The sequence below is a fragment of the Capricornis sumatraensis genome, chromosome 3, assembly GCF_032405125.1.
Source record: "Capricornis sumatraensis isolate serow.1 chromosome 3, serow.2, whole genome shotgun sequence".
NCBI classification, from domain to species: domain Eukaryota; kingdom Metazoa; phylum Chordata; class Mammalia; order Artiodactyla; family Bovidae; genus Capricornis; species Capricornis sumatraensis.
In genome coordinates, this window is record NC_091071.1 from 62,116,263 (window position 1) to 62,129,876 (window position 13,614).

A 13,614-nucleotide genomic window follows, 5' to 3' on the forward strand; every position below is an offset into this window, starting at 1 on the left:
TACTGATCTAGAAACATGACGTGCTACTATTTTAGGTTAAAAATGTAAAACATGAACCTTTCCCTCATTCTTCCTACTGTTTGTATGTTAGCCTGGGCTGATGTAGAACAAAAATGAATGACCAAATTGCAAGCGAATATTCAAGGATAAAACTTAAAGAGAACATATCATGTTACTTTGACAACATGTTTTCTTTTGTAGACAGGTGCCAATAGTAGTGATTTTTTTTTTTAGTTGTATATGCAAAAGCTGTAAAATAATATGCTTCTTTTAGGTAGTCATGCTTAAATAGTCATTATCTGACGTGTTAAGATTACATTTCTTTCTCCAAATAATCTCGGATTTCTTTTCAAAAGACTGCATTTTTTTCAGGGCAAGGCTGTAACTTGAGATTTTAGCTTTAGCTGAAAGCACAGAGCTTGAAATGGAATAGGTTTATAGCAAGTATTTGCTGAATAAGTAATGTTTTGGTTTTCCAGTACTTATAAAAGTTACACTTACACAATATTATAGTCTGTTAAGTGTGCAGTAACATGTCCAGAAAAACAAGGTGTGTATCTTAATTAAAAATATTTTATTGCTGAAAATGGCTAACCATCTTCTGAGCCTTCAGCGAATTTAATCTTTCTTCCAGCGATAACATCAAAGATCACTGATCACAGACCATCATTATAAATTAGTAATAGTGAGAAATAATAATAATGGTGAGAATACTTAGTAATAGTGAAAAACTTTGAAAAGTTGCAGGAATTGTGAAAATATGACACAGCGCAATCAGGAAATAAGCAAATGCTTATGGAAAAATGGCATCAATAGACTTGCTTAATACAGGGTTACCACAAGCCTTCTATTTGTAAAAAAGAATACAATAAAGTGAAGCATAATAAAAATGTATGCCTGTATATATTTCATAGAGTAATTATTGCTATGCAGTTGACACTTAACTTTCTGTGTTTTCAGAGAGAAAATTTTATTGGAGGAAGGTTATTGGAGTAAAATGGAGGCCTCAGTAATATTACCCATTCTGAAGAAAAAACTAGCTTTCCTTTCAGGTATGTTTCTTCTTGAAATTGGAAGTGTTTGATGTATAAACTTGCTTAATCTTTTTTTCTTTGATAATGCAGAAATCCATTTCCTTTTTCTAGGAAGGTTCTGTTTTAAAGGTATTTCTGAGATACCTTTCACTCAGAATGGATAGCAGTGCAAGCCAACTCTGTCACTTTTGGTGCTTGGCAGGCCAATTTTTATTCTGTTCTGTAATTTGATTAAAATGACCTCCATAAGGTAGATATCATGATGTCTCACTTCTCATATGAAAAATGAAATAATTATTACAGGGTGAGAATAATTGACTAGCCAACATCTAACTTACTGTTTCTGAAATACAGAATAATTCATTTTTGTCATATCCTCTGTCCTAGCTTTTGTCTTCCATCTTTCTAGGAAGAAGAGTTATGAAATATGTTACATGATTTTCTCTTTTTACTACTTGAACTTGGTTTATACAGGCTTGAATTTACCTTCAGTTATTAACCCAAAGGCTGCATCAACAAGGAAGAGACAAAGAGAATCTTTGAGATGTTTTACTAGTGTGAAAGCAGTGGTAACACTGGGTGTAGCAACTTTATAGAATTTTGGATCATTGAGTAAATTTGCACATGCTGTAGAATAGGTACTGTGGCCCCCCTGTTGAAGATTAGTTAAATTATTTTGTTTTGTTTTTTTTCTCTTTAGGTTCTATCAGAATTGTCTTGATATTGAGACTATTATGTCCTTTTTCAATGTATATTGTATCTCTGTGATTGGCATGCTTTTTTAGTGTATGTTATAAAGGACAAAGATACTGAATTTCATTAGTAATATTGCTTCTCTAATATGTGTTTCTTTTTTTAAAAAATAAACTTCCTTCCTTATCAATTGACACTTAGATGTTTTCTCTGTTTTTTTTAATGATATGAATGGTGTTGTAGGAAGCATTCTTAACAGTTTGTGAGTTTTGTGCAAGTTCAGCAGTATAAATTCCTCCAAGTGGAAGTGTTAAAGAGAATTTACATTCAAATTTGTGTTACATCTCGTCAGATTGTCCTTCAAGAATATTGTTTCAATTGTTATTTCTTTTCTCCCATCAGTGTATGAAAATAGACCCACAGATGTAAAAAATAGACCCACAGGTGTAAAAAAACAAATTTGCAGTTACCAACCAAAAGAGAAAGGGGAGGGATAGTTTGAAATTTCAAATTAAAAGATACACACTACTATATATGAAATACATAAAAACAAACTCCTAATGTGTAGTCCAGTGAACTATATTCAGTATTTTAAAATAACCTATAAGAGAAAATAATCTGAAAGAGAAGAGATATATATGTGTATAACTAAATCACTTGTCTGTGTGTCTAAAACACTGTATATCAACTATACTTAAATTAAAAAAAAAAAAACAAAAAACGCTTATTTGCCCATACTGTTGCAAAAAAGAAATCTTTATCAGTGATGTTTTTGCATTCTTATTACACTTGTCTCTGCAGCATTTGACCTTGTTTACCGTACCCAGCTTGAAAGGATGTTCCTTCTTGGCATCTGCCTTCTTTTGCATTTACGCTGGTGATTATTTTATTGTCCCTTACAGAAAGCTAAGGGCATAAGGTTAAATCTAGTGCTAAATGTTAGACCTGTCGTCTGCAGGCAATTTCACAGTGGTTTAGAGTGCTACACTTCAGATATGAACCTTTTTGCAGATATGGTTTAATGTAGGAATAAAGCTTAGCGGTTTTTGAGGAGCAGATGAAACTTTTCTGAATCCAATCCCTCTTGACTTTCTCTACTGACTGTTAATTATTTCAGTCGGTAATATTCAAGCTTTTTGAATAACAGACAAAAACTTTTCAAACCAACAAAGTCCTTCAGGGAATACAGTTTGAAAACTATGGGTGCAGTTCTTTAAAAAAAAAAGAAAAGGAAAAAACTTGTATTCTAAACAAAAAACATTTGCAGTAAGGCACTATTGATTATTAAGTTAACCATTTGAAATTGCCATTTATTGAGATTAAACAAAGTGCTTGAATATCAGTAATTTATATGGTTAACCTGATAAAGGATCATTTATGGTTTGTACTTGGTAAATTGTATCCATGTTATTCATAGGATGGAGAAGGAAATGGAGAAGGAAATTCTCTTGCTGGAGAATTCCATGGTCAGAGGAGCCTGGCAGACTACAGTCCACGGGGTCGCAAAGAGTCAGACATGTCTGAGTGACTAACACTACATTTTATTCATAGGAATCTTTTTTTCTTTTTTCATTTCACTTTGTTCAGTTTTTAGTGAAAGAGATCATATAAAAGTGTTTCCTTTAGTATTTACGGGCTTTTACATTTCTAAAATTGCCATAAATGTCGGTTGGGTTAAAAGATGGACTTCAGTGTGAAAACCAGTCATGTGGGAAGCTTTGAAAGAAGCTATGTGTATATAAAGTACTAGTAATATTTTCATGTTTATGGAAAATCAATGAGGACTTGAACGTCTATGAAATACACACACACTCCACTTCCTGGCTTTCAGGCTTCTTTATGAGGGCCCATACACTCTTCTTAGCTGGACAGCGCTTTCCCTGTATTGCCTCATGAACAGAGAATCCTATATGACCTTTGTGAGTTACCTCAGATCATTCCTTGTCACAGAATGCTCTTTTGGCTCTAAATTCTATCCATTTTTCTTAAGTTTTTAACTTTTCTATGAACCATTATACGTATATTATGGCTCTTACGTTCTCCAGTTTCTAAATCCCTATTTATAATATTTTATATTTTGTACAGCACAGCCTAGCAAGCTGTCATATTTCATACTATTATTTCTTGTGACTTAAAGTTTTTCTTCCTAGATTGATTAGAAATTTATTTTGTTTTACTTGTAAATGCTTACTGTGCTGGGCACACAATAGGTGTTTGATGAATTGATTACAATCAGGAGCAGATTGAATGGAAGAAATTAAACGAAATGGTAATTGCTATGTTTAAGTGAAGAGTTCATGGGTGAATTTTTTCCTCCTATTTTTTTCTAAATTTTGTACAATTTTACTGCACTACTATAAACATTTATAATATATAAAATAAACAGCCATTATATTGTTTTTTACTTATGTCTTAACCTTGAAATTGTTTTTGTAACTTTGAACTCAAGTATATATTATTCATTTAGTGCTTCAGTATCTCTTACATGTTAAATTTACATATTATTTTCTTTAATAGGAGGAAAGGACAGACGAAGTGGCCTCATTCTGACAATTCCATTATGCCTAGAACAGACAAATATGGATGAGCTGAGTGTCACCTTAGACTACCTGCTCAGCATTCCAAGGTGACTCTAAAGGTGTCTTTTCTTAAATTTCAGTATGTTTTCATTTACTTAATAGTGATTCCTGCCATTGTTAAGCTATAGTTTGTTGTCTTATTTGCTTTTATTATCAGTGAAATTATAGTCAAAACATGAGAATCAATCATATATAATGCCATAGCAGATGAAATAAAGACATTTTATATTCCTGGGACACTGAATGATCACAGATTTCTAAAATGTATGTGCTGTCACCTTTTAAGAAATACAGAGATTGAGCATCTGTCTGTATACCATGTAAGTTGAGAAAACTTGAATCTTGTATTTAGGAAGCCATTTAGACATAACTGAGCCTCTGGTGGCTCAGACAGTAAAGTGTCTGCCTGCAGTGCGGGAGACCTGGGTTTGAGCCCTGCGTCGGGAAGATCCTCTGGAGAAGGAAATGGCAACCCACTCTAGTATTCTTACCTGGAGAATCCCATGGACATGGGGTTGCAAAGAGTCAGACACGATTGAGCAACTTCACTTTCACTTTCTTTAGATATAACTATATAGATATAAATATATCTGTGTTTTTTAATATATTGGATGAAGGCTGTTTGGAGTTAAAACATTTTTTAAAATGTGAAAATGTTTATATTTTAATCCAAAGAGGTTGGATTTTTAATTTTTATATTTCTTGGGTGAAGACCAACCTTAACCCTTTGTATATGCTCGAACCTACCCATCACTACAACAGCAACAGACAAACCCCTCCCCGGCTTCCCTTCCCACATGTGATATTTGGGGGCTGAAGTCAGACTGCACATTAGACTCATCTGGAGATTTTTTTCAAAATTTTTATGCCTGAGCATCCACCTCCAGAGAGTCTGATCTAGTTGTTCCTGGGAATCCTGCTTATCAGAAAAAAAAAAATTCTGTTAAGTTTCCCAGACAATTCTTATATGCAGTCAGAGTTGCAAATCATTGCAGTAATGAGGGCAGAATTTTTATGTGTGTTTGTAGAATGTAGAGGTGATAAAAGGAACAAAGTTATCTCTTAAATAATGCTGGTAAGGTTCAGATGCATTTTAAACATTTTAATCAAAGCAGACAATTTTTTACATCTTTTTCCTGTACTTGAATTATTGACATAATAAATTATTTAATTTTAAACCACGTTGCAGAATACAAGGTTAAAATTGTGTTTTGGAACAGCTGACTTTAATCCCATCTGCTTCCAATATTGGTCTATAATGTAATGATTCTATTGCTGAATGTTTTTTCAATATTAGGGGAACAGAGGTCTCCAGGTAAAAATTTTCAATTTTTTTGTTTTTGCTTTCTGGAAAGGAAAGTTATCAGACCTCGCAATGGATTAGTACTAAATAACCTTGCTAATTCTCTGAGCTGCTGACTGCTAATTTGTATTATTCTTTATTAGATTGTGAACTGCTTTTTAGGTAAACAACACTGGTTAAACATATAACTGGCAAATTATCAAAAAGAATTCATGGTTTCATAGGTGGTTAAAAGTGCTGAGGGAATTAGAGACCATCTGAACCAACTGCCTTATTTTCCAGTTGAGGGGGTTGAGACTCAGAAGTTAGTTACTTGCCCAGGATTACACAGTCAATTAGCAGTAGAGCTGGGGTTAGAATCCGCAGTTCTGACAGCAAGACAGAGATCTGCATACTTCAAATGAATAGAATACAGTGTAGTTGCATCTTACCTGAGGTGAGCTTCCAAAGTATAGAATGTAGTGCAAAAATGACTGATAGTCAAAATCACCCTTGAAAAATGCCTAAGGAAGAATTAGAGACTTAGATGAGCTATTATTTTGTGAGCATGCTAGGTTTTCTTCCAGCGTTAGAACATGTCATGAAGACTGAGTTCCAGAAGACACAGTTGTCCTGTGGCTGGGTCTGTGATCAAAAAGTGCATGCTGTTATATACTAGGATCACACTCGGCCTCCTAGGATGCTCATACTATACGAGGCCCTGGGTAACTGAGGCTAAGGGACGAGGGGTTTCACTCATGTCTCCTGTCTGTTCACTCTGGGTGTGCAAACAAGAAGTACAGTAGAGGGCAAAATAGCCTACACTATTTAAACGTTCTCTTTCTCTCTTTCATTGTTGTATAGGTATGGTGGCTCAGCGGTCAAGAATCCACCTGCCAGTGCAAGACACCCAGGTTTGATCCCTGGGTCGAGAAGATCCCCTGGAAAAGGAAATAGCAACCCATTCCAGTATTCTTGCCTGGAAAATCCCTTAGACAGAGGAGCCTGGCAGCCTACCATTTATGGGGTCACATAGAGTCGGACATGACTTTGCAACTAAACAACAATACGTATAATACTGTGCATGCTGAGGCCCTTTAGTTGTGTCCAACTCTTTGTGACCCTATAGATCGTAACCTGCCACTCTTCTCTGTCCATGTGGTTCTCCAGGCAAGAATATTAGAGTGGGTTGCCCTGCCCTCTTCCAGGGCATCTTTCCGACCCAGGGGTCAACCCGTGTGACTTAGTCTCTTGAATTGGCAGATGGGTTCTTCACCACTAGCTCTACCTGGGAAGCCCATGGATAATACTATTGCAGTGTAAATTATGAGTCAGTTTCTGCATACATACACATACCTACCTGCCAGCTAACAGAGAAAATACAAGTTGAAATAAGGTGAAAGAATTTAATTTAGCAAGACAAAATAGAGATCTGGATACTTTATTTTTGATAATTGTTCTGCTAAATTTTGACCTTCTCAAATATTTGCAAATGGCTCTGAATTTTTAGCCTTCTGCTTTTCTGGACCAACCTCCTATAACTTTGGCTTTTAAAAACATAGTTGACAACTTTAATCAGTACTTGCTATTTCATTAATGAGCTCAAGTGTTTTTGAGGTCTTCTTTGCAAGCCTGAAGAGTAATTTATTAGGTGTAATCCTAAAAAGTGGTTTTTCTCCTTCAGAATACCTACTATTCAAAACTACTTTTAAATTGTGTTATGAGAAGTCTCAAATATACAGAAAAGTTGAAGGAACCGTGCAGTAAACATCATTACGCCCATCACCAAGAAGCCTGCACCCAGTGTTGCAATACTTTATCACGTATCTATGTGTTTATCCATCGCTCTTTCCATCCCAGAACTGTTTTTAAGTTTACCCTATCAGATCAGGCTCAGCCTCGGTCTAGAAGGGGTTTCCTTTTTTTTTAGTATATCTGCATTTTTTGTATTTTATATTTATATTTTTATAAATATATGTATAACTTTATAGGTTTATATATTTTTTCCAATTTTGATTTGATTTTTATTTTATTTATTTTTATTATTTATTTTTTACTTTACAATATTTTATTTGTTTTGCCATACATCAGCATGAATCTGCCACGGGTGTACACGTGTTCCCAATCCTGAACCCCCCTCCCACCTCCCTCCCCATACCATCCCTCTGGGTCATCCCAGTGCACCAGCCCCAAGCATCCTGTATCCTGCATTGAACCTAGACTGGCGATTCGTTTCTTATATGATATTATACATGTTTCAATGCCATTCTCCCAAATCATCCTGCCCTCTCCCTCTCCCACAGAGTCCAAAAGACTGTTCTATACATCTGTGTCTCTTTTGCTGTCTCGCATACAGGGTTATCATTACCATCTTTCTAAACTCCGTATATATGCGTTAGTATACTGTATTGGTGTTTTTCTTTCTGGCTTACTTCACTCTGTATAATCAGCTCCAGTTTCATCCACCTCATTAGAACTGATTCAAATGTATTCTTAATGGCTGAGTAATACTCCATTGTGTATATGTACCACAGCTTTCTTATCCATTCATCTGCTGATGGACATCTAGGTTGCTTCCATGTCCTGGCTATTATAAACAGTGCTGCGATGAACATTGGGGTACATGTGTCTCTTTCAATTCTGGTTTCCCCAGTGTGTATCCCCAGCAGTGGGATTGCTGGGTCATAAGGCAGTTCTTACATTGTTGGTGGGAATGCAAACTAGTACAGCCACTATGGAGAATAGTGTGGAGATTCCTTAGAAAACTGGAAATAGAACTGCCTTATATCTGCATTTTTATGTGTGTGACTTGCTTGTTTCTCCAAGCCCCTGCTGTTAAAGTTTCAATTCAGTTCAGTTAAGTCGTGTCCGACTCTTTGCAACCCCATGAATCGCAGCACACCAGGCCTCCCTGTCTATCACCAACTCCCGGAGTTCACTCAGACTCATGTCCATCAAGTCAGTGATGCCATCCAGCCATCTCATCCTCGGTCGTCCCCTTCTCCTCCTACCCCCAATCCCTCCCAGCATCAGAGTCTTTTCCAATGAGTCAACTCTTGGCATGAGGTGGCCAAAGTACTGGAGTTTCAGCTTCAGCATCATTCCTTCCAAAGAAATCCCAGGGCTGATCTCCTTCAGAATGGACTGGTTGGATTTCCTTGCAGTCCAAGGGACTCTCAAGAGTCTTCTCCAACACCACAGTTCAAAAGCATCAATTCTTCGGTGCTCAGCCTTCTTTACAGTCCAACTCTCACATCCATACGTGACTACTGGAAAAACCATAGCCTTGACTAGACGGACCTTAGTCGGCAAAGTAATGTCTCTGCTTTTGTTAAAGTTTAGCTCCTTTCAATTGCTGATGTCTCTGGACAGCTTCAGCAATGTAACTAGCTAATGTGGCCTCTTCTTTATAGGAGATATCCAAAAGGAGTCTGTCTTTGCAGTGAAAATGTTAGCATTTTGAATATTACTAAAAGTTATTTAAAAATGGAAAGGAACTATTCAGTTTCTTATCTATGAAAGTTAAAGTCTCTCAGTTGTGTCCAACTCCTTGTGACCCCATGGACTATACAGTCCATGGAATTCTCTAGGCCAGAATACTGAAGTGGGTAGCCTTTCCCTTCTCCAGGGGATCTTCCCAAGGCAGGGATTGAACCCAGGTTTCCTGCATTGCAGGTAGATTCTTTACCAGCTGAGCCACAAGGGAAGCCCTTCTTATCCATATTTTATGCTTATTTTAACGACCAGGAGCAGGGTGTGATACCTACCTATTTCAAATGGGTAACCCAACACCGCTGAAAATGAGAACATCTCCTGATTTTTTGTCACACACAGTTTGGCCCTAAGCTTGTGTTTTTGTTCCAGACTCTTAATCAGAGGGGCTGAGAAGAAAGGAGAGGTTCAGGTTAATCACTGACTTCCCAGGTGGCGCAGTGATAAAGAATCCACCTGCTGGGGTAGGAGACACAGGAGATGTGGATTGATCCCTGGGTTGGGAAGGTGCCCTGAGGAGATCATGGCAGCCTACTCCAGTGTTCTTGCCTGGGAAATTCCATGGGTAGAGGAGCCTGTGAGGCTTCAGTCCACAGGCTTGCAAAGAGTTGGACACAACCTAGCGACAGAGCACAGTCATGACCAGAATATAAGTTTATGGCCAGGTCTGTGCGAAGTTCAAGGCTAACCCTTTACTGCCCCATTTTCTAGAAAGGATTTTTAATGAAAAATAATATAGACTGAAACCGTTGGACCAACCTGAGTGCTGAGTTTTAGGAGAGGTGAATGGAGTTTTTCATTTGTTTTTCCAGCAATTGCTGTACATTTTAAAAATAAACAACATGGTCAGAAATTGAATCCATGATTCAGAAAGCATAATCAAATTTGAGATTCCTTTACGGAGGTAAAGACAAGACATATAAATTAATTTGCATATCTTTTTATTTAAAAAGTAAATACTGAGATTAGCTTTATCTTATTTCTTTTTATATTTCAGAATTTTACATCAGAAGCATGTTTACCTTCAAAGTATAAAATGAAATTTGTGTCAGTACTATCATACAAAGTATGATAATAGATATTGAGACTGCCTGCTTTTTAAAAGGGTTTCCCGGGTGACTTAGTGATAAACAATCCACCTGTAATACAGGAGACCTAGGTTCAGTCCCTGACTGGGAAAAATCTCCTGGAGAAGGAAATGGCAACCCACCCCAGTATTCTTGCCTAGAAAATTCCATAGACAGAGGAGCCTGGAGGGCTACAGTCCATGGGGTCACAAAGAGTTGGACGTGACAAAGCCACTGAGCACGCGTGCACATGTTTTAGAAACGTGTGACAAAACATTATATCCGTGTTTCTCAGCCATTTTTTGTTATTGTTGTCTTTGTGAGGAGCCCTTTTAAACAGTTTTTCCTATTCACTTCTGCTTGATGTCATAGAGTTCACTGTTTAATCAGTTAGTTATTAGATTATAAAGTTATGTCTTCTTTATCCCCAATAAAAATGATTTGGATACCTTAGGTGTTTCTTAGACGGATACTGAAGGAACCAACCAGAATGAAGTCATGGAAACTACCCAAAATACATCATGAAAGGAGCTATAACAGCTGTGTAGTTCTTATTTAGAATAGTGAAATTTTAATTTGAATCCCGTATAGGTAGTTTCATAATTGCCAGAATTCTATGGGCTACATATTCTATGCATTCAGAATGAAAAAATATCTTTGGGCATTTTTATTCAAAGAAGATCTTACAGAGAATCTAAATTTATGAAAGAGTTAGAAGTCAGGCCCACAGCCTTTTCTGCTCACCCCTGCCTTCTCAGACTCCACTTCTGCTGTAGTGGCCCCTTACAGAGCACTTAGAGGGTAATTTGAATATGTATGCAACACTGATTGGTCATTGGTTTGTCTTAGACTTTAGAAAGCTCAGTATAGTCTGCGAGGGTGCCTTGGATGGCTCTTCTCGATTTCTGTTTTTTATGGGGCATGCTTCTAAGAAAGTTTGAGCCAATGCCTTGCTTTCCTCCTTAGCAAAAGCACTTCTGGCAAATGAAGTATAATTGTGTTGACCTACTATAGTTAAGTGCTCTGGACATGCTTTATGCTGTTGATGAGTGCTTTTTTAAGATTAATTTCATTAATTTCAATGACTATGTATTGAAAACTTACATTGTTCCATTTTAAAATGTGAGAGCTAAGTTAGTATTTCCTTTCTTTACCATGAATTTTTAAATTTGTTGTCTTTTCTGTTCCCTTATGCTTAAGTTCACGTCGAGGAATGGCTTAGTTGTCAGGCTGGGCTAGTACAGCAGTATCCAGGCTAATTTCTCTAGCTCCAGTCTCTCCCCGATTTGTACACAAGAACAAAATTAATTTCGCCAAAACAACAGTTCTGTCATCCTTCTCAGTTTTATAGACCTCCTCTTTCACACAGTGAACTTTAATGCAATAGTCTGTTTATTTTGTTGATACAAAGTGCAGACATTGTTCACCATGCTTTGTGAAGACCAAAAGACTGTGTCTGCACTCTCGATGAGGGTCTTTCAGTCTTCTCAACTGCTTTGCCGAGACTGTGTGTGGTTTAACCCACTCTTTCAGTTCCTGTTTCTTGAGTGCTTACTTATTATGCAAGACACTTTTATAGCACTTGCATTAACTCAGTCTTCAAAATAATGATATTATCTCTATTTCGTGCATGAAAAAATTGAGGGCAGAGAAATTAAGAAATTTTCCCAAATTGATGAGGTTCCTTTGCTGATATTCCTCTTGCTCTGTTTCCTTTTATGTTAGTTTTCCTTAGCTGCTTATATAGGTATTTCCCAGAATCTGCCAGCATTTCTTCAGACTTACAGCACTTGCCGTTTCTGACTCTTTAGGCATTCAATCAGAATGTGTTTAGTGATAATTCCTGAAATTTTCCATTTGTTTGTCTTATATTTTAAAAAATTTCAAGGATGTATGTTGCTTCCCTTGTAACATTAAAAAGGTAATGTCAGTGAACAGAGATTGGACACTAATTAAAATACCTGCTCCCCACCTTTTCATCTTTCTAAATGATCTTAAGCTTCTTAATGGGAGAAACTGTCTTATGTATTTTTTCATAGCCCTGTGCAGTACCTCATACTTAGTGATCCATAGCCAGTGGATGTGGGTTTCTGCTCTTATCTGACTACTTCACTTTCTTCGGAGCTCTGTGTTCTCAGGCTGACTGAGCATTCTCACAGCATCTTACGTTTTGTTGGAAAAATCAAACATGTAGAAGTTGCAGCTCAGTAGAAGCCATTTTGATGGAAACAACACTGTCTAGGCTCGTCCTGCTTTCCTTTGAGAACACTAAATTTGAAATGGACCTGAGAATTTACTTATGGATGATAAACTGCATTAGTTTACTTATGGATGATTGGGATGCATATGTGAAAAGAATATTCTGTACTTAAAGAAAAAATAGGTAACAGTAAGTCATTTAATTCTCATCAGAGCCCTATTAGACGATCACTGTTATCCTTGGCTGGCCCTGTCTTACATATAAGGGAACGGAGGCTTAGAAAGTGTGTGGAATTTAAGTATCTTGATTAAGAACCTGTGGCAAGTTAGGGTTTAGACCTGGTGGCCTAACTAAAGCCTGTGTTTCTAGTCACTGTTGTACTCACCTCTGTTACAATCACAATGCCATTGCAATTGAAAACTCTAATAATCATTTACATTTAACCTGCATTTATTACAACTTAGGGTTGACATAAAGATAACTGTGGTGAACCTAGTGGAACATAATGTAAATCTTTCAGATCATTTTTGTTTTAACATTTTCTTTCAACCATGTATTCAAGGTACATTTAAAATCATAGCGTTTTTCTAGGTCTCAGGGAAATTGTTGGTCATGGAATGTCAAGATTGGAAGGTACCTTAACAGTAATCTAGACCAACATCTTCTATCATCTAGACTAACACTTTACCCATACTTAAATCCTCTTTATAGAAAATGCTGCCAAGTAATTGCCCAGATTAATCTAATTCTGTAGAGTCACCATTTATAGAATTACCTTTCTGTTTCTTTCAAGTTTTGTGTTTTTTTTTTGAAATTGAGTTTTAGGTCTGTTCTTCCTAATTGTAGAAAAACTCATTTATATTACAGAAAAAAGCTTCATCATACAAGGGTTTAATGAATGACTTGTCAAGAGTCACACGGAAATTAAGCTCATAAGTCTTCAGTCACTCAGTAAATACATGGGATCCTGTGATGAGTTCCTCATCTTTCTAGATGCGGAGGTAGTGGTGAACAGAGGCCCAGTCCTTGCGTCCATGGGCCTTGTGTGCTAATGATGAAACGAGCATTATACACAGTGCATTGGCTGTCCATAAGTACTGTAGGACAGAACACGGAAGGAGTTGAGGAGGGATGGAGTGGGAAGGACTGTGTGGCAATGCTGTACAAGATGATAAGATGACATTGTACCAGAGATGAGTGAAGTGAAGGCCAGGCTGTATAGATAGCTGATGAAAGAGCATTTAAGAAAGACTATTTTAGACAGAAG

General features: G+C 36.8%; 1 protein-coding gene across 1 annotated transcript in view; it reads left to right on the forward strand.

Annotated features, from left to right (window-relative positions):
* Positions 1 to 966: 966 nt before the first annotated feature.
* The window catches only part of SESTD1 (SEC14 and spectrin domain containing 1), an 88,064-nt gene continuing 75,416 nt past the window's right edge, over positions 967 to 13,614 (forward strand). The window contains exons 1-2 of the mRNA XM_068967938.1: positions 967 to 1,052; positions 4,245 to 4,353. Of these exons, the coding sequence (XP_068824039.1) occupies positions 998 to 1,052; positions 4,245 to 4,353 (164 nt within the window). The 5' untranslated portion in view covers positions 967 to 997. The remainder of the gene's footprint in view (positions 1,053 to 4,244; positions 4,354 to 13,614) is intronic.